This window comes from Dipodomys merriami, unplaced genomic scaffold, assembly GCF_024711535.1.
Source record: "Dipodomys merriami isolate MVZ:Mamm:240054 unplaced genomic scaffold, mDipMer1.0.p SCAF_8, whole genome shotgun sequence".
Lineage (NCBI taxonomy): Eukaryota > Metazoa > Chordata > Mammalia > Rodentia > Heteromyidae > Dipodomys > Dipodomys merriami.
In genome coordinates this window covers 11,794,175-11,813,921 of record NW_027206401.1, presented here as the reverse complement: position 1 = coordinate 11,813,921, position 19,747 = coordinate 11,794,175, and the positions used below count along the sequence as shown (strand labels likewise).

The window sequence follows — 19,747 nt, the reverse complement described above, 5'->3', positions numbered from 1 at the left end:
TAGGCCTCAAATATCCTTCCCCTCATTTTATCTTTTATGAAAAGAAATTCTTCCAACCCAGGCTCATTTATTCTAACAAACAAACAAACAAAAAACCAACAATGATGTATTCCTATTAACAAAAGAATGCTTCCTCTAATCAACTCCTTCCTCACAAGTCATAATGGTCTTTTCTTATTTTCTCTTCTCTTTTTTGTATAGCATTAAGTGTGGGACTCATAGCCCACTACTAACACAAAATGTAAACAGTCAGTGTGACTTATGGAAATATAAAAAAGTAGATTAAAAAAACATCAACTTCTAAATAAATATGGAATACCTGAATCTAGAAAGGAGGAACTTTCTTCTGATTAATTAATAAGTAATTTACTAATGAGAAAATTTACTAAATAGAAAATTAATTCATTTGGAAAAATAAGATCTCAACTTCAGAAATGCAAGACTAACTCAAATCTAGCAACTTCATGCGTCTGTTAGGATGCGCATTTGCATGCAAAAATCGTTTAAGGAGGGTGGCATGCCAAACTTAGCATAGAACTATTTCTCTTAAAAGTCTTACTTGCCTACACAGTAATGGAGGCTACAGAAGTCAGCAAAGCTTCCAACACCATAAAAGTTTAAATCAGCTATTAGTGGAAGTGAAGAGGAAAAAGGAAAAATAAACTAAGAAAAATACATACAGACAGACTTTAGTAAGAAATTCTAAGATCTACAATATGAATAAACTGGAGATTATTGGGATATTTCCTCTCTAACAATTCATTTATAGTAAGAAAAACGCTGCACTGTAAAATCACATTTGGAAGAAAATCATTATAAAGAACAGTTTATGAAGAAGTTTAATCACAAGTTTTAGCTTCTTGATTTTGATTAGTAGACACAAGATTAATATTTAAATCCTTGAACTCTCACCATGATAAAAAACGATGGTGATGCTAGTTCTACCATAATATGTAAGAGAGATCTGTGTGGAAATACAACCCATCAATCTGAGTATTCACTTGTTGATGTCTCTTTGAGTACACTCTGACTTAAATTTACAAATATAATGAAACCTTTTTTAAGTATTTTGAGAGATGACCCAGATATATCTAGATGATTGCTTTTGGCCACTACTGGGCTTGACCTCAGCATCTTGATCATTTCGTTTTTTCACTAGGCGCTCTACCACTTGAGCCACACCTCCACTTTCAGCTTTTGGCTAGTTAATTGAAATGAGTATCTTAGATTTGTCTGTCTGGACTAGCTTCAAATTATGATTCTCAGATCTCAGCCTTCTTAGAAGCTCTGATTATAGTCATGGACCAATGGTATCCAGCTTCTAGCTGATTTCTAAATGTTGTAAGATAACATGCAACACATATATTTCCATATAAAAGAATTATATATACCTAATACATTATAATTTTTTTCTTATTATTAGCATATTCAGATTTATGTGGAGAGGTTCCCACACTAAATTATAATTCTACACTAAATTATATTTTTCTTGACTTTCCTGAACTTTCAGGAAATTCTGAGTAAATCGGTCTCATTTAAATGGATAGTAACATTACAGTTATAACAAGAGAAACAAACACTGGAATACAGTATTTTAAAATAAATGATAAGAACACATGATCAAGTATAAAATAAATATTTTAAAAGGTTTTACCCGCATCATTTCATTCTCTAATTGTTTTTTACGATGGAGACGTTGCTGATGAGATTTGAGGACATTTTCTACATGTTGCTCCATAAAAAATTTAAACGCCTGGGGAGAATAACTCTGAATACGAGATTCCCTTCGTTCTTCATCTTTCTTGTTTTTCCGCACAGTGATAGGTGAGGTTGTAATCTGTTTCTTTTCTTTATCTCCATTATCATTTTCAAAATTCTTCTCACCCTCATCTTCCTTGGGCAAGCCAGTCTGGTCCTCTTTACAAGATTTATTTATTGACTCATACGGAGGAACAGATGGATTTTGGTGTAGTAAGTGTTTTGGATAAGGTGGTGGTGGACCTTGATAATTTGGTGCTTCAGCAACAGATGGCTTAACCGTTATACTTGAAGTGGTACCCTCAGAAAAAGGGCTAGGTTGAACAGTTTGAATTGGTTGTGGCATCCAGGAAGGATGGGTAGGTGCTAAAGCAGTTTGTAGTTCTGGTTTTAATACACGCATGCTTTTCACGGGCTGTTGAATAGGAGCTGGTGTGATTGCAGTGACTGTTGTAGCTGAAGGCTGAGAATTGGCAGAGTGACTTGTTCTATTTCCTAATGGGTTATTAAAAGAATTTGACCTCACTGGTATGTTAGGTTGCCATGTAGGAATCTCATGCCCACTGCTGGGGGATGACTGGGCAGGAGCAGATGATGACTGAGGCCAAGTTGTTTGTAGTCCAGGTACGTTAATGTTATACAGTTCCATGTTATGACTATTTCTATTTGGCACCATCATAGATTGAGGAATATTTCCATTAGTATATGATGAAGGAGCAGCAGATCCTCCTGCTTGTAAAGCGCAAGGGCTTTGTCCATTAGCTGGGGCCAGAGGATATGGAGGGGGTGGCTGCCGATTAACAGGGACAGCGGGAGCAACATTCTGGTGTATCATAAAGTCAGTTTGACCACCATTCTGCATTCCAGGTCTCACAGGTGGAAAGCTGTATTTGTTAGAACTCTGCATGATGATTGGTTGTCTGCCAACAGGAACAGAATTAATGCCTCTCTGTCCCTGATTAGGAGGATTCATGGGAGAAGTGGTCAGAGGTGGTGGAGGATAGCTCTCCTGCCATGCCCCAGGTGGAACAGGGGAAATTCGAGATATCACATATTCCATATTCCCAGAATAGCGCTTTGTTTGAGAGTTTGGTTCCCATGCAGAGGGAGGTGGAGTTGTACCTCGTGGAGGGGGAGTCTGGCCTCTTGGGGGCGGTGGAGGAGTGACACTCCTTACTTGAGGTGGTGGTGGTGGGTTCACTCTTTGACCATTGCTTGGGTGAGCTTGAACAAATGCTGTAATACCAGATCCAGACAAGGGTCTTCCTGCATCTGTCTGTGAGTTGGGACTTTCAGAACGATAGGCCACGTTTTCTCCTAGAGGCTGTCCATGTCTCTGAGGAACTAAGGACTCTTTAGAACCTTTCCAGCTTTGTTTGCGGTTAATTGAATGTTGTACACTCCCTATGGTGATAAAAGAGAGAAAAATCATGTTTTTAAACACTTCTTTTTGAAAAATTTAGCTTAGACCTCTGATACTACTAAGTTGTAATTCCCTTTGAAGAACTGTAAGAATAGGAATATGTTCAAGAGACTCATTGTACAACAAGTTGACTATGGTTAATAATAATGTATTCTTAAAAACTTCTAAGAAAGTAGACTGGCTGATTTTGAGACAGGATCTTGTTATGTAGTCTAGGCAGGCCTCAAACTCATTATCCTCCAACCTAGTCTCCTAAATGCTAAGATTTTGTTCTATATTCCATCACACATGGTTCTAAAGGAGTAAATTATTATCATCATTAGTGTGTGTGTGTGTATATGTGTGTTGGTCCTGGGACTTATGCTCAGGGTTCGGCTGCTGTCCCTAACCTTTTTTTTTGCTCCAGGATAGCACTCTACTACTTGAGCCACAGTTCCACTCCCTGCTTTTATTTAGTAGTTTATTAGAGATGAGTCTCATGGACTTTCCTGCCCAGGCTGGTTACCATCTGCCACCCTCAGTCTCAGCTTCTTGAATAGTAGATTTTTCTTTCCTGCTGGTCCTGGGGCTTGAACTCAGGGACTGAGTGCTGTCCTTGATCTTTTGTGCTCAAGGCTAGCACTCTACCACTTGATCCTCAGCTCCACTTCTGGGTTTTTGGTGGTTAAATGGAGATAAAGAACCACATGAACTTTCCTGTATCTTCAGGTCTCAGCCTCCTGAGTAGCTAGGATTAAAGGCATGATATATCATTGCCCAGCAGGAGAGTATGTTTTTAACTGTGTATCCCACCCAAAGTGAAATGATATGTGTTAACTAACCTTATTTAGGGCAAAGGCAAAAAAGGTATAAAAAATGAGTTTTGAGTAAACAGTTTTACTTTTCCAACTTCTTTTTTTTTTGTCGGTCATGGGTCTTGAACTCTGGGCTTGGGTGCTGTCCCTCAGCTCTTCAGCTCAAGGCAAGCACTCTACTGCTTGAGCCACAGCACCACTTCCAGTTTTCTGAGTGGTTTATTGGACATAAGAGTTTCATGGACTTTCCTACCCAGGCTGGCTTTGAACCGTGGATCCTTAGATCTCAGCCTCCTGTGTAGCCAGGATTACAGGCATGAGCCACTGGTGCCCAGCTTTTCCAACTTATTCTTGACTAGGTAATAGATGTTCATAGCTCAAATTTACAAAACAAATAAGGTCCCTTAATCTATCATTTTCCTTCCTTGTCATTAGTGAAATATGAGATATACAAGTTAGATATATATTTTCTATAGATAATACTGTGCCTGATATTGTTTGTTCCTATTTATTTGTCAGTCATGGTGCCTGACTCAGGACCAGGGCCCTGTCCCTGAGCTTTTTTGCTCAAAGCTAGTGTTCTACTACTTTTAGCAACAGTTCCACTTCAGGTTTTCTGGTGGTTAATTGGAGAAAAATGTCTCACGGACTTTCCTGCCCCTTCTGGCTTTGAATTGAGATCCTCAGATCTCAGCCTCCTGAGTAGTTAGGATTACAGATGTTACCACCAGCACCTGGCATGCTGTTAGCAATTTCTAAGAGGAAAGATTTGATATAGTCAAGTGTTGTACAACTATACTGCAAGAGATTAGAGAAAACGTGTTTGATGAATCACCTGTTTTCAAGCTGGCATTAACAGGTCTGGCAGCTGCTGCTGCCATCTGCTCCCGTCGAGGATCTTGATAACTCATTTTACTAATGAATTCAATTGCTGCTTCTATACTTCTGTTATTAGTTTTTTGAAGAGCTTGCATAACCATATCCTGATATGAAGTTTGAACAAGATACAAAATTAAAACAATACCATTAGTATGCATAAACTTAAAAGAAATTCATAATGAAGAATGAGTCCTCAAACCACCATATTAACATCATGTTTATAACCACCACAAACAAAAACAAATTAAAAAAAAATAAATCTCAAACTACTAAAGAAACCAAAAACCCTGAAATCATTTAGTTCCTTTAATATTCTCAGATTTCTGTTACATTACATTTTTTTTTTCATGGGGCCTGAACTGTGGGGCTGGGCGCTGTCCCTCAGCTCTTCAGCTCAAGGCTAGCACTCTGCCACTTGAGCTACAGCTCCACTTCCGGCTTTTTTTTTCCCTGCTTATGTGGTGCTGAGGAATCGTACCCAGGGCCTCATGCATGCAAGGCAAGTGCTCTACCACTGAGCTACCTTCCCAGCCCCACATTACATTCTTAACTTCATTCTTTTTTTTTTTTTTCTTAACTTCATTCTTATATAAACAAAAATTATCAGATTGTTAAAATAAAACAAAAACTTAACCAGGTACTAGTGGCTCACGTCTGTAGTCCTAGCTACTCAGGAGGCTGAGATCTAAGGATCGCAGTTCAAAGTCAGCTCAGGCAGGAAAGTCCATGAGACTCATCTCCAATTAACCAACAAAAAACTAGAAGTGGTGCTGTGTCTCAAGAGAATCATGGTTCAAGGAAAACCCAGGCAAAAAGCTCACAAGACCTCCTCATCTCAACCAATAAAAAGCTGGTGTATATGGTGGTGTGCACCTGTCATTCCAACTACACAGGAAATAAATAGAAAGAATGAAGACCAGCAAAGTCCATGTTAAAAGTGAGACTTTATCTGAAAAATAACGATGGCAAGAAGGGCTGGAGACACTGCAGAGTGCAAGATTTCATACCCAAGTACTATCCCCTCTCCAAACAAAAACCCAGAAATGACTTTTAAAAACTAAAACATATTATTAAGTATATTATCACTTACGCATACCAGGAAAAGAGCTATACAGTTCTGGATTTTTTTTTTTTTTTGGAGTGGTAGGGAGTTCTGGTACTGGGGTCTGACCTCAGGGCCAAAAGCATTGTCCCTTAGCAGTTTTGCTCAAAGCTGGCATTCTACCACGACTCCACTACCAGCTGTTGGTGGCTAATTAAAAACAAAAGTCTCAGACTGGGTACTGGTGGCTCACGCCTGTAATCCTAGCTACTCAGAAGACAGAGATCTGAGGATCGCAGTTCAAAGCCAGCCAGGGCAGGAAAGTCTGTGAGACTCTTATCTCCAATAAACCACCAGAAAAACAGAAGTGACGCTGTGGACAGCACCCAGACCCAGAGTTCAAGCCCCACAACCAATAAAATACATACATATATACATATATACATATATACATACATACATACATACATACATACAAAAGTCTTTGCCGGCTCTGGTGGCTCATACCTGTAATCCTAGCTCAGGAGGCTGAGATCTGAGGACTGCAGTTCAAAGCCAGCCTGGGCAGGAAAGTCTGTGTGACTCTTATCACCAATAAATCACCAGAAAGCTGGAAGTGGCGCTGTGGATCAAGTGTAGAGTGCTAGTCTTGAGCTGAAGAGCTGAGGGACAGCACCCAGAACCAGAGTTCAAGCCACACAACCAATAAAACACACACACACATCTCATGGACTTCTCTGCCTGGACTGGCTTCCAACCATGATCCTCAAATACTTCTGAATAGCTAGGATTACATGTGTGAGCCACCACATTTCTGGAAACCCTTATTCAGGGACATATATACAGGAAAAATAGTGGGGGAAAAAATACTCAGATTAGATTTAATTTTGTGATCCAGACTTTAAGAGGTTAGACAGTATGGTGGAACTAAGAGAATTTGGAATCACTCTCACCCAAGGTTGAGTTCCAGCAACTCCACTTTAAAACTGTGTGAACTTCGATAAGTTATTTTACATTTCAGATCCTCAGTTTCTTCAACTGAGGCTAGGTGTTTGAAATTTATGTGAGGATAAAATGCAAAAACATGTAAAGTATATAAATACAGTTCCTGGAGTTCAAATGCTAGCTATTTTCCTCTACCCCTTATCCTTTATGTTAAATGTAATAATAAAATTATACACTACTATGCAAAGCGTATACAGACAAACACTCTACAAGAGGGAAGCAACTACTTTGTCCTAGAGAATTTTGTTGTTGTTGTTGTCGGTCGTGGGGCTTGAACTCTGGGCTTGGGCGCTGTCCTTGTGCTCTTCAGCTCAAGGAGAGTGCTCAACCGCTTGAGCCACAGCACCACTTCTGGTTTTCTAGCGGTTTATTGGAGATAAGAGTCTCATGAACCTTCCTGCTCGGGCTGGCTTTGAACCGAGATCCTCAGATCTCAGCCTCCTGAGTAGCTAGGATTATAGGTGTGAGCCACTGGCACCCAGCTATCCTAGAGGATTTTATTTCACTTAAAAATGAGAAATGGGGGAGGGGGAGGCTGGGAAGGGAGGTGAAGGGTAAACAAAGGAGGAAGCTGCAATGCTTGGTAAGAAATGTATGCGTTATCCTGCCCATGTAATTGTAACCCCTCTGTACAGTATGTTCACAAATAAAATTTTTAAAAAAAATGAGAAATGGGGCTAGGCAGGTGGCTCAGTGATACAGTGCTTGCCTTGCATGCATGAGGGTTTGATTCGTCAGCACCACATAAGCAGAAAAAGGCAGCAGTGGGCTGGGAAGGTGGCTCAGTGGTAGAGTGCTTGCCTTGCATGCCTGAGGCCCTGGGTTCAATTCCTCAGCACCATATAAGAAAAAAAGCCAGAAGTGGCGCTGTGGCTCAAGTGGTATAGCGCTAGCCTTGAGCTGAAGAGCTGAGGGACAGCGCCCAAGCCCAGAGTTCAGGCCCCACGACCGGACCCAAAAAAAAAAAAAAGAAAAAGAAAAAGGCAGCAGTGGCGCTGTGGCTCAAGTGGTAGAGCTCTAGCCTTGAGCTGAGGAGCTCAGGGACAGCACCCAGGCCCACAGTTCAGGCCCTACAACTGACCAAAAAAATAAACAAATAAAAATGAGAAATGGCTTAGAAAAGGTGACATGGTGATAGGCTAATAACATGATTATCCTATTTAAAAAAAACAAAACTGAAGATGACATGAAACTAACCACAGAAAGGGTGAGTTAGGAACCTGTTGCCCACCCAAGGTCCTTTCCCTTTCTTGAAAAAGTTACTGATCTTAATGATGCATGTTTTCTCTCATATGTGGAAATTAGATCTAATATACAAATATACATGATAACATATACACACAAGCAAATTCATTTAAAGATGGTATAGGTAGGAGAGGAGTCCAACAGTGTAACTCCTTTGAACAACCAACAAACTGCTCAACAAAATGACTATATATAGAAAGCTGAAGTATGTTTGGGGTAGAGATTAACAAGAGGGCCAACCTGGGCTAGGCTACACATTGTTCAAGTCTGAGGTACATAAGAAAACTGCCTCCAACAACCATAAAAAAAGGAAGCAGTGGCCTTGAACATGACACAGCTAATAAAGGAATAACTTAGGATTTATAAAATGCTAAAAACAATGATATAAAAGACATTTAACATCTGAGTTCAAGCCTCAGTACAAAGGCATGAATGAATGAATGAATGTTCTTGGTGTGTACAAGCTTCAAAATAAAGGGTGAACCACTTGAGCATGGGCTCGCCTAATAAGTGTAATGTACCACAGGTTAAGAATCTTTTCTGGGTTTTTTAAAGTTCTTACCTCATCAAATCCAGCAGCCTGCAAATCTTGAAACATCTGTGGATTAACTTCTGAAGTACCCCTGGAAGAAGAACTTGTTTCATTTGCAAATGGGAGCAGAGAATTTCGGATTTCTTGTAAGGCTTTATGATGTGTCCCAAATTTGGGTGGGTTTCTCACTTGTCGAGGATCTTCAGTTGACATTTTGTTAACATTATGTTCAGCTTTAGCAGCATCAGATGGCTTGGATAAATTCCTAAGGGATTCCCGAATTTCTTGCAACATTTGTCGGCTACTGCCAGTGTAGTTACTGGCAGGAAAGGTCTTAGGCCTCATTTGTCTATATCCCTCTGGCTTTTCACTCCTCTTCATGAAAACATCTATATATGTGACACACACAGCAGATTTCTGTGAATGCTTCTTGAAAGATTTAGAGCTTCTCCTTGAGCAAAAGTGAAAATGATCCTTTGATAAAGTTCACAGGAATGTTAAAGTTCTTTATAAGCCAAATAACCCTAAAAAAGAAAATTAATAAAACTATAAAGTCCTTTTCAAATTAAAATATTAATTATTTCCAGAAAGGATTGGCTAAAGGTGCTCAGGCTACCCTTGATTTTCAATCTTCCCACCTCAACCACCATCAGACTAGTTATGATACAGTTCTATCTAAATATACTGTCCTGAACAGATACTACAAGGTATTGCTAAGCCAAAATTCAAAAACTAAAAACTAGAAGAACAAGTTACAAAAATTCTGTATAGTTAGGCATGGTAGTATATGCTTGTAATCCCAGCATGGGGAAGCTAAAGTGGGAGACCATGAGTTCAAAGCCAGGCTGAACTACCTAGTAAATTCAAGGATAGTCTGGGATACACAGAACTTAACTCAAAGTACCAAAAACTAGGTATAAAATGAATCCATTTTCTGTTCTAAAACTATAGTGATGGCTGTGCAGCTCTGTAAACAAGCTAGAAAATACCAAAATACATACCTAAAATGGGTAAAATTCAGGTATATGAATCATATTTTAAAAGTTAAAGTAATTTTATTATTGCAATAAGTATGTAACATAAAATGTCTTCCTCTCCCTTTTCGTTTCCTTGAGACCTCAGTCTTGCCATGTAGCCTAGACTTGTGCTTCAGACTTCCATGTATCTAGTATGACAGGTGTGTGCCATGAAACACAGCTTGAAATTTTGTCCCTGCCCTACACATACTTCTTGTGCTGGTCCTGGGGCTTCAACTCAGGCTTATGTGTTGTCCCTGAGCGTTTTTTTGCTGAAGGCACTCTACTATGAGCCACAGCTCACAGACTTTCCTGCCCAGGCTAGTTTTGAACCACCATCCTCAGGAGGCTGAGATCTGAAGATAGTGGTTAAAAGTCAGCCTGAGGGTTGGGAAGGTGGCTCAGTGGTAGAGCGCTTGCCTTGCATGCATGAGGCCCTGGGTTCGATTCCTCAGCACCACATAAGCAAAAAGAAAAAAGCCAGAAGTAACACTGTGGCTCAAGTGGTAGAGCGCTAGCCTTGAAGAGCTGAGGGACAGTGCCCAGGCCCAGAGTTCAGGCCCCACGACCGGACCAAAAAAAAAAAAAAAAAGTCAGCCTGAGCTTTTGGAAAAGTGTGTGAGATTCTTATCTCCAATTAACCACCAAAAAGCCATAGTGGAAGTGTGGCTCACATAGTAGATTGCCAGTATTGAGTGAAAAAAGCTAAGGGACAGTGCCCAAATCCTGAGTTCAAGCCCCATTACTGGCATGAGAGAGTTACGGACACAAGAGACAGAGACAGAAAATGTAAAGTAACAGAAGGGGAAGCAATGTAGTAATGGAGGCAGAGACGGCAATGATGTGGCCAGAAGCCAAGGAATGCTAGATTAACAGTTTAGGATCTCCTAGTGCCTTTAGGCTTCTGGAGGGAGATCAGCCTTGCTGATACCTTTATTTTTTATTTCTGGCTTCAAGAACTCTAGGAGGATTACCACCAAATTTGCAATTACTTGTTACATAAGTCACAAGATACTAATGTAATACAATCACTATCAATTCTGAATATTCTAATATACTTTTACATAATGATATACATTACATAAATATATGTAGTATTGCCCAAAGTTACCTTACTTAACCTTTTATTCTCCAGAAAACCTTTCTCTTCTTTTCTTTTTTTTTTTCAGTGCTAGTCCAAGGGCTTGAACTTCAGGGCCTGGACACTGTCCCTGAGCTGCTTCTGCTCAAGGCTAGCACTCTACCACTTGAGCCATAGCTTCACTTCTGGGATTTTGATGGTTAATTGGAGATAAGAGTTTTACAGACTCTCCTGGCCTGGCTGGCTTCAAACCCCAATCTTCAGATCTCTGCCCCCTGAGTAAGCTAGGATTACCAGCATAAGCCAATGGTACCCAGTTCAAAATACTTTCCATTTTGGCAGTAACAAGGTTCCAACTCAGGGTCTTGCACCTGCTCTTGATCTGCTTAGGCTACATCACCAGCCCTTTTTACTTATTTTTCAGATACCCAGTTCTGAGCTGAGGCAGCTTAGAAGCTTCAGTGCTTCCCTAACTCTTCCAGCTTAGATGACAATGCAGGTCATGTTTTGAGATGGTGGCTTTGTAACACAGAAAGAATATGGATCTCTAAGCCACTGGATAAAGACTCTACTTACACCCACAGCTCTTTATGTGACAGAAAGATTGGTACAGCAGGGTTTTGATAGGCAATGTCTTTCAGAGACATCTGCATTAAAGCCTAGGTCCCTCATTGGTGGTACTATTTCTAGGAAACTTCAAGAGATGGGTGACGTGACACTGTGGTTCAAAGTGGTAGAGCACTAGCCTTAAGCCAAAAAAGATTAGGAAGAGGGCCCAGGCCCTGAGTTCAAACTCCAAGCCCCAAAATGGATGAGAGACAGACAGACAGACAGACAGACAGACAGACAGACAGACAGACAGACAGACAGACAGAGAGAAGGGGGTTTCAGGACACTTTAAAAAGTGGAGGCCTAGCTAAAGGAAGTAGGTTACTGGGGAGAGTGCCCATGGGAACTACATCTTGCTCTAAGCTCTTTCTTTGTATCTTTCTCTATCTCTGTCTCTTTCTGATTCTGGCTGGGCTATATTGTGAAACCATCTTTAAAAAACAAAGCAAGGAGCTGGGAATGTGGCTTAGTGGTAAAGTGCCTGTCTAGCATGCACGAAGCCCTAGGTTCAATTCCTCACTACCACATAAACAGAAAAAGTCAGAAGTGGAGCTGTGGCTCAAGTGGTAGTGTGCTAGCCTTGAGCAAAAGAAGCTCAGGGACAGTACCCATGCCCTGTGTTCAAGCCCCAGGCCTGGCAACCAAAAACAAAATTAGGCTGGTGTCAGTAGCTTATGCCTATAATCTTAGTTACTCAGGAGGCTGAGATCTGAGGATTCCAATTCAAAACCAGCCTAGACAGGAAAGTCTGTGAGACTCTTATCTTTAATTACCCACCAAAAACTGGAAGTGAAACAACTCAAAGTGGTAGAGCACTAGCCTTGACCGAAAAAGCTCAAGGACTGTGTGCCCAGGTCCTGAGTTCAAGCCCCAAACTGACAGCAAGCAAGCAAGCAAGCAAGCAAGCAAGCAAGCAAGCGAGAGAAGAGAGAGAAAAGGAAAAAAAACAAACGGTGCATGCATTGTGTAGCTCAGTGGATATGACAAACGTGTTTAAAGTCTATGCATCCTGAGCATTTGCTGGTTTTCCTCAATGGTGGTTTCCTTCCAACCATAAACTTGCAAATACTAAGGATCTACTGTGTTTACTATACTAGACTTTTTTTTTTTGGTTGGTTGTGGGGCCTGAACTCTGGGCCTGGGCACTGTCCCTCAGCTCTTCAGCTCAAGGCTAGTGCTCTACCACTTGAGCCACAGCGCCACTTCCGGCTTTTTTTCTGCATATGTGGTACTGAGGCATTGAACCCAGGGCCTCATGCACGCAAGGCAAGCACTCTACCACTTAGCCAACTTCCCAGCCCTAGACTTCTTAATAGTCAGAGCATATTCCAACTTAGTAGTAAAGATAAACATTGTAGTAGAGGGCTGGGAATGTGGCCTAAACAGAAAAAGCCAGAAGTGGTGCTGTGCCTCAAGTGGTAGAGTGTTAGCCTTAAGCAAAAGAAGCTCAGGGACAGTGCTCAAGCCCTGAGTTCAAGCCCTGGGACTGACAAAAAAAAAAAAAAAAAAGAATGTAGTTGAATGGTTGCAGATTGCACTGTAATCCTATAGAATAGGAGGACTGTGGACCATAACCCTAGGCCAGCCTGGACAAGAAGCTCACAAAACTCCTTCTCAACCAATAGCTGGGTACATTGGTACATGTCAGTCAACCCAAGCTATATAGGAGGCTGAGATTGGAGGATCCAGGTTCCAAGACAGCCTAGATAGAAAAAGTCTTCAAGACTAGTTTCTCAGATGGGCACCTGGACAGGAAGTGAGATCCTCTCTTAAAATAACCAATGAAAAATAGCTGGAGGTGTGGCTTAGTAGTACAAGCCCAGCAACTATGAAGATCTATATTCAAACTCCAATGCCATCAAAAAGAATTATACCAAGTTATGCCACAGGAGCCTCATACCTTTTATCCACTATATCTCTTGATTATATACAGTACTATGAGAGTGATGGTTTGTGTAAATACACTCCCATGAGGACCATACAATGATGGGACTGCCTAATGATACATTTTCCTGAACAATATCAACTGGTAAAGTGGCACATGAACTTATTATAAGTAAACAAAGTGTCAAAAAAGCAGCAGCTAAGATGAAAGCAGAATTGAAGAAAAAGAGTTCAGATATTTAGTCATTTTCAAGTTCAGAAAGTAGTGCTTCTATATTACAAGCAGGGAGATATTAGGATTACAGAACATCAGGATTACAAAATGCTGAAAACCACTGAAATATCAAAGCTAAGAAAATGCCATAGGCAGGACTTTAGTGGCCCATGACTATAATCCTAGTTACTCAGAAGGCTTGAGATCCAGAGGATCATGATTTGAAGTCACCAAGGCAGAAAAATCTATGAGATTCCATCTCTAAAATAACCAGCAATAAACTGAGCTAGAGGTATGGCTCAAGTGGTAGAAGACCAGGTACCTGAGCATGCAAGCCAAGAAACTGTGAGGTTCAGAGTTAAAACCCCAGGAGACAGAGGGACTGAAGAGAGGGAGAAGGAGAGAAGGGAGAGAAAAATGAAGATAGTGCTTCAGAGGTAAAGATCACATTAATACCCTTCCCATTAGAGAAAAAGAAGAGTGGAAGCTCTATAATTCTCAGATAAGGTTACTAATGTATGTGATCTTTGGTTGTGATTATCAACACAGGAAATGATTGGTAACAGTAAAATCAAGAGCTTAGTAACTTCGAGGAAGTGGTTTTGTTTAATTAAAAAAAAACTTTAAATATTCGACTATTTAATCTTTTTTTTTTTTTTCTGCCAGCCCTGAGGCTTGAACTCTGGGCCTGAGCACTGTCCCTGAGCTTTTGTGCTCAAGGCTAGCATTCCACCACTTGAATCACAGCTCTGTGTCTGGCTTTTTTGTGGTTAACTGGAGTAAAGAGTCTCATGGACTTTTCTGCTGGATTCAAACTGTGATCCTCAGATCTCAGCTTCCTGAGTAGCTAGGATTACAGGCATGAGCCAGGACATCCATCTGGCCATTCAATCTTTAAGCCCCCCCACCCCACCCCCACCCAACCAGGAGCAATAAGTGTAATGCTTATGATAAATTCCTAAAAGTGAAATTGCTGAGTCAATGAGAATGCATATGATTGGAGGTATATAGATCAGTGGTAGAGAAGCATAAGACCCTGGATTTGATCCCCAGCAATGAAAAATTTTTTTAAAAAAAAACCAAATCCCTCATACATTTCACACACAAACCCTATAGATGTGCATATATAGATGACACATGTGCATATATGAAAAAATACATAGTTTTGATATTTATTGTTAGGTATTCTAATTCATATTCATTTCAACAAAGTATGACCAACAATGGCATTATCACTTGTTTCTTTTTTGACAGTACTGGGGTTTGAATTCAAGATTTCAAGCTTTCTTGGCTTGCTCAGCTGGTGCTTTACCACTTGAGTTACACTTCTAACACTGCTTTTTGGCCAGTTATTTTGGAGATGGAGCCCCTGACGACTTTTCTGCCTCTGCTGGCTAAGGGAGAATACCCTAGTTCTAAGTTCTAACCCCAGTACTTGGGCATCATGCACTCTCCTAAAATTTTTTTCTGTAAAAAATATATTGCAGCTAGGCATTGGTGGCTCATGCCTGTAATCCTAGCTACTCAGGAGGCTGAGATCTGAGGATCACAGTTCAAAGGCAACCCAGGAAGGGCAGGAAAAGTTCGTGAGACTCTTACCTCTAAGTAACCACTAGAAAACCAGAAGTGGTAGAGTACTCTCCTTGAGCTGAAGAGCTCAGGGACAATGCCCAGGCCCAGAGTTCAAGTCCCATAACCAACAAACAAACAAACCAAAAAATTGCACCATTACATAATAAGACTTCAAAGTATTACCTTGGATTGAATCGAATTAAACTTATAAAAAGATGGCTTGATTCAATGCTTTGACCACATCAGTTGTGAGAATAAATTAGGTGTTTGTTTCTTAGTAGTACAGTACAGCCTTAACTTTTTTTTCTTTTTTCTTTTTGTTGGTCATGGGGCTTGAACTCTAGGCCTGGGCGCTGTCCCTCAGCTCTTCAGCTCAAGGCAAGCGCTCTACCACTTGAGCCACAGTGCCACCTCCAGTTTTCTGAGTAGTTTATTGGATATAAGAGTCTCACAGAGTTTCCTGCCCAGGCTAGCTTTGAACCACAATCCTCAGATCTCAGCCTCCTGAGTAGCTAGGATTATACGCATGAGCCACAGAGGCCCCACTCCAGCCTAATTCTTCAGAAAACAATATTTACAATTTGTACACAATATTTACAATTTGTACACAATGACATTTTTTGCATTTATTTTCTAAGAATTAACTGATCAAAAGTGAAAAAAGCTGAACCTGATGGTACATGCTTACAATCCCAGCAACTCAGAAGGCTGAAGCAGCAGGATGTCAGGTTTGAGGTCAGTCTGGGCCTCAAACTAAGCAAGACCTTGTCTTAAAATAAATAAATAAATAAATAAAAATCCAGGGGCTCTATATAGCTCAGTGATATAGCACTTGGCTAGTATGCAGGAGGTCCCGAGTTCAATCTACAATATTGGAGGGAGGTTAATGGGGGGGGAGGGGAGGAGAGAAGCAATCATTTTTTATCTTTATGTTGAAAAATGACCATTTCTACCAACAGTGTTGTTCAATGACTAGTCACTAATGTACACAAATTGTCCTCTAATATAAACATCACATCTAAAAAAAAAAGCACCCCCCCCCAAAAAAAAAACCCAACCAGATTAAGAACTGTTCCAAGGCTATATGTATACAGAATAACAAGGACTAACGTTAAAAACAAACACTGACCCTGCAGAATGAAAGCCAGGTATCATACATAAAAAACAAGGGTAGCAGAAGTATTTTGTAAGTATTTTGGAGAGCAGCTAGGCACAATCAATCAATAGGCACAGAAAGAATGTGCCTTTCCCAACCTGTACCATGATCTAGTTTCTTGCCAAAGCAGCCGGTCAGAGGAATACAATGCTACTTCTTTTACTGCAAAATCAGTCAAATTCCTCCACAGCCCCAGGGAATCAACTAACCTGTTTTTTACCTGACTGTATACTTAAAGGTTAAGAAACAAGCTTAGGTAAGATAACCACAAATGCAGGTATCTCAGCAGAGATAGGTATCTAACATTCATTCCAAGCATAATGTCCTACCTCTTCTTCCTCAAAGGGGAAAACTGACACAATTTAACTTTCAACCAATAGTCCATAAAAGTCTAACAAGTTTCACTATCTCAATCATTCAAAGCCATTTCCAAAACTGGAGTGACACTTTACCAGAGATCACACCCGGCTCACTTAAAAGAGAAACTTCTAGTTCTAAAGGCCATATTTGACATATGAATGGATATTCAATTCTGTTCCCTTACAAAATGACTTTCGACTGAAGAAGTCATAGAATGAAGGTAAAGTCGCCCAAGAGTCATCCAAGTTCTTTTTCAAGTTACAGTGACCAACGTGCCTGTAATTCTTTCCTTCTCTTATTTACCTACACGTAGTCCACAAAGACACGTCTATTTCTCCCACCCCTTCCAGCTAAGAACGGTGATCTAACACCTCGGAGGACTAGAAAGAGGGACTTCCCGGGAGATCATCGCAGTTACGCCCAGGACCCAGGCCACATTTGGGCGATCCCAAGGACTGCAGTTCTTTTTCTGCAATTTTCCTTCCAAGCGGCCTTTTCTCTTTCCTCCCCTCAGGACAGGCTGGGGGGAGAGGCAGACCAGAGTCGCAAGGCCGCCAGCGAGGCAGGCTTTCCGGCGAGAGCCCGGCACGTCCCAGGCCCAAGCGCCTGGGGCTCTTCCTGCGGCCCGGGCGCGGCCCACCTTCACTTCCCCGGGGCAGGACTCAGCTGGGGTCACCGCCGCCGCCGAGTCAGGCCCCGACCCGGCCGGCTCAGCACGCCCGTCCACCGCGGCCCCTGGACCCCCGCCAGCGGGGATGGGCGTGGGCCCCGGCGGCCACCGCCCAGCCGACTCCCGCTCGAAAAGGGAGAGCGAGCCCCACCCGCCCCGCCAGGTCCGGACCTACCTGCGGGGACAGCGGGGCTCCTGGACAGCGGCCACGGGCCCGAGGGCCGGCGCGGAGGCCGGTCCCAGAGCCCCGCACTTATCCCAGAGGGCTTCGGGAAGGGCTGGGCGGGGAGAGACGCCGGGGGCCGACCGCGGCCCTGCGCGGCCCGTCGCGGGGGTCGCGGGGACCGGGCTCTCCCCTTAGCACCAGGCCTCCGCCTCCGCCGCCATTTTGCCTTCCACTCCGTGTCGCCGCCGCCGCTGCTGCCGCCGCCGCACTCCGCTGCAGGATTCCCGGATGTGGGCATTTCCCGGCGTCGCTTGCGCGGGGGCCGAGGACTGGGGGCTTCGGGCCGCCAGGCTGAGGGGAGCCGGCGCCCCGGTTGCGGCCTCCGGCCCGAGCCGCTTGCCCGCTGGTCCCCCGAGCGTGGTGGGCGTCGCCCCACGTCGCTCCCGCCCGCCGCCACCGACGTGTCTCGTCCGCGATCGCGGCCGAGGCTCTCCCCCGCCCCGACACGCGGCGTGTGCGAGGCAGCCCGCGACGCCTTGTCTGTGGGGCGGCGAGGGCCGAGCGCCCCGCGCCCCGCCTGGCCGCGGACCCGGGACTCGGCTTAGGGCATAGCTATGCAAAGCTCAGCGCTCCCCGCGTCAGGCCCGCGAGCCGCGGACCGGCTGATACCCTCGGCTGGCCCAGTGCAAAGGTCAGGCAGCAGATCCACCTCCGGAGTCCAAGGGCCACCCCCTGGAGTCACGGCCATGCGCGGGGTTTCCTTCCTGCTAAGTTGGGAGCATTGGCTTTGCCCCTCTTTTACTTTTAATGTAGCCCAGGTTGGCCCCTAACTGAAGACTAGGCTTTGACACTTGCCTATTTTGACACACACACACATAGTAGGTTGATATTAGATGTTTCCTTTTATTAATTTTCTACTACAGCATAACTATAAAAATTAAATAAAATGCAATAAAACATTAAAGCTTACTTTTTCTGATGTTAAAAGATTACATGTTAGCCTGGGGCTGGGGCTCACACCTGTAATCTTAGTTTTTCAGGTGGGGGCTCAGGGGATTGCAGTTCCAAGCCAGTCCAGGCAGAGAAGTCCAGGAAACTGTCTCTGATTAACCAGTAAAATGCTGGACTGGAAGTAGTGGAGCATAAGCCTTGAGAAATAAAGGGCTGGGAGTGGGGCTCAGTTCAAGCCTCAGCCCTAGTAAATTGTACATTTGCCTGCAGTTTTATCTTTAGGATATGGTTGTTGCTAACAACACTAAGGGTCTTTTTTTTTTCTTCAACTACATAAGTGAGTAACCTATAGGGACTCTTTCAGCCCTAAAACTCTGATACCTAAATCTAGAATGTTCTCAGGCCTGCTTGTCCAGCCCAGAAGAATTATGTTTGGAAGTGCATACTCCCAGAATTTTTTTGTCTTGATTCACCAATCCATGGAATTTCTTCACTTAAAGCTCTTTAAAGCAAAGTATCTCTATGAACAATTGTCATTGTGGAAATGCCTAGACAATTCTGGGAGATTTACTGCTGTGAAGTGGAAGACAAGAACAAGGAAAGAAGAAATGATTTGCAGAAAAGTAGACAAACATGGGTGGGAATGGTGATGAAAGATCAGAGAAGCACTTACTGTGGGTAAAGTCTTGGGACTAACAACACTGGGCCTTTGCATTTGTAGATCTGTATTATTGTGATGGTCATCTTTCAACAGGCTTCTTTAGAAATTCTGAAGAAGCTGAGTCCTTTCCTATACAGATATGTGTGAGGAGCAAAAATGAACTTTATTAACTCCGGAGAAATGTGATCAAAGAATGCAGTGTGTAAAATGTAAGGATTAGCCAGGCTTTGATGGCTCAGGCCTATAATCCTAGCTACTCAGCAAACTGAGATCTGAGGATGGAAGTTCAAAGCCACCCTGGGCAGGATAGAAAAGTCCATAAGACACTTATCTCTAAGCACCAGAAAAGCCAATGTTGAGCTGTGGCTCAAGTCATAAAGCATTAGCAAGCCCCAGGACCAGCACCAAAAAGAAAAAAAAAAAAAAAAAAAACGGAAATATCACCTAAAAATAGGAGTCACTTGGGCTGGGAAGGTGGTAGAGTGGTAGAGTGCTTGCTTTGCTTGCCTGAGGTCCTGGGTTAGATTCCTCAGTACCAAATAAGCAAAAAGAAAAAAGCCAAAGTGGGACTGTGGCTCAAGTGGTAGAGTGCTAGAGCTGAAGAGCTGAGGGAGTGCGCCCAGGCCTTGAGTTCAGGCCCCATGACTGGCAAAAAAAAAAATAGGAGTCACTCAAGAAAGGCTAGGAAAGCAAACTTGCCTAAAAGGTACTATTTGAAGACATTAGAAA

At 42.6% G+C, this 19,747-nt stretch overlaps 1 protein-coding gene across 1 annotated transcript in view; it reads right to left on the bottom strand.

Annotated features, from left to right (window-relative positions):
• Positions 1 to 17,929, bottom strand: part of Lats1 (large tumor suppressor kinase 1) — a 32,298-nt gene extending 14,369 nt beyond the window's left edge. The window contains exons 1-4 of the mRNA XM_070010991.1: positions 17,416 to 17,929; positions 8,709 to 9,202; positions 4,811 to 4,958; positions 1,655 to 3,162 (exon numbers count right to left, since the gene is read on the bottom strand). Of these exons, the coding sequence (XP_069867092.1) occupies positions 1,655 to 3,162; positions 4,811 to 4,958; positions 8,709 to 9,059 (2,007 nt within the window). The 5' untranslated portion in view covers positions 9,060 to 9,202; positions 17,416 to 17,929. The remainder of the gene's footprint in view (positions 1 to 1,654; positions 3,163 to 4,810; positions 4,959 to 8,708; positions 9,203 to 17,415) is intronic.
• Between the last annotated feature and the right edge of the window lie 1,818 nt (positions 17,930 to 19,747).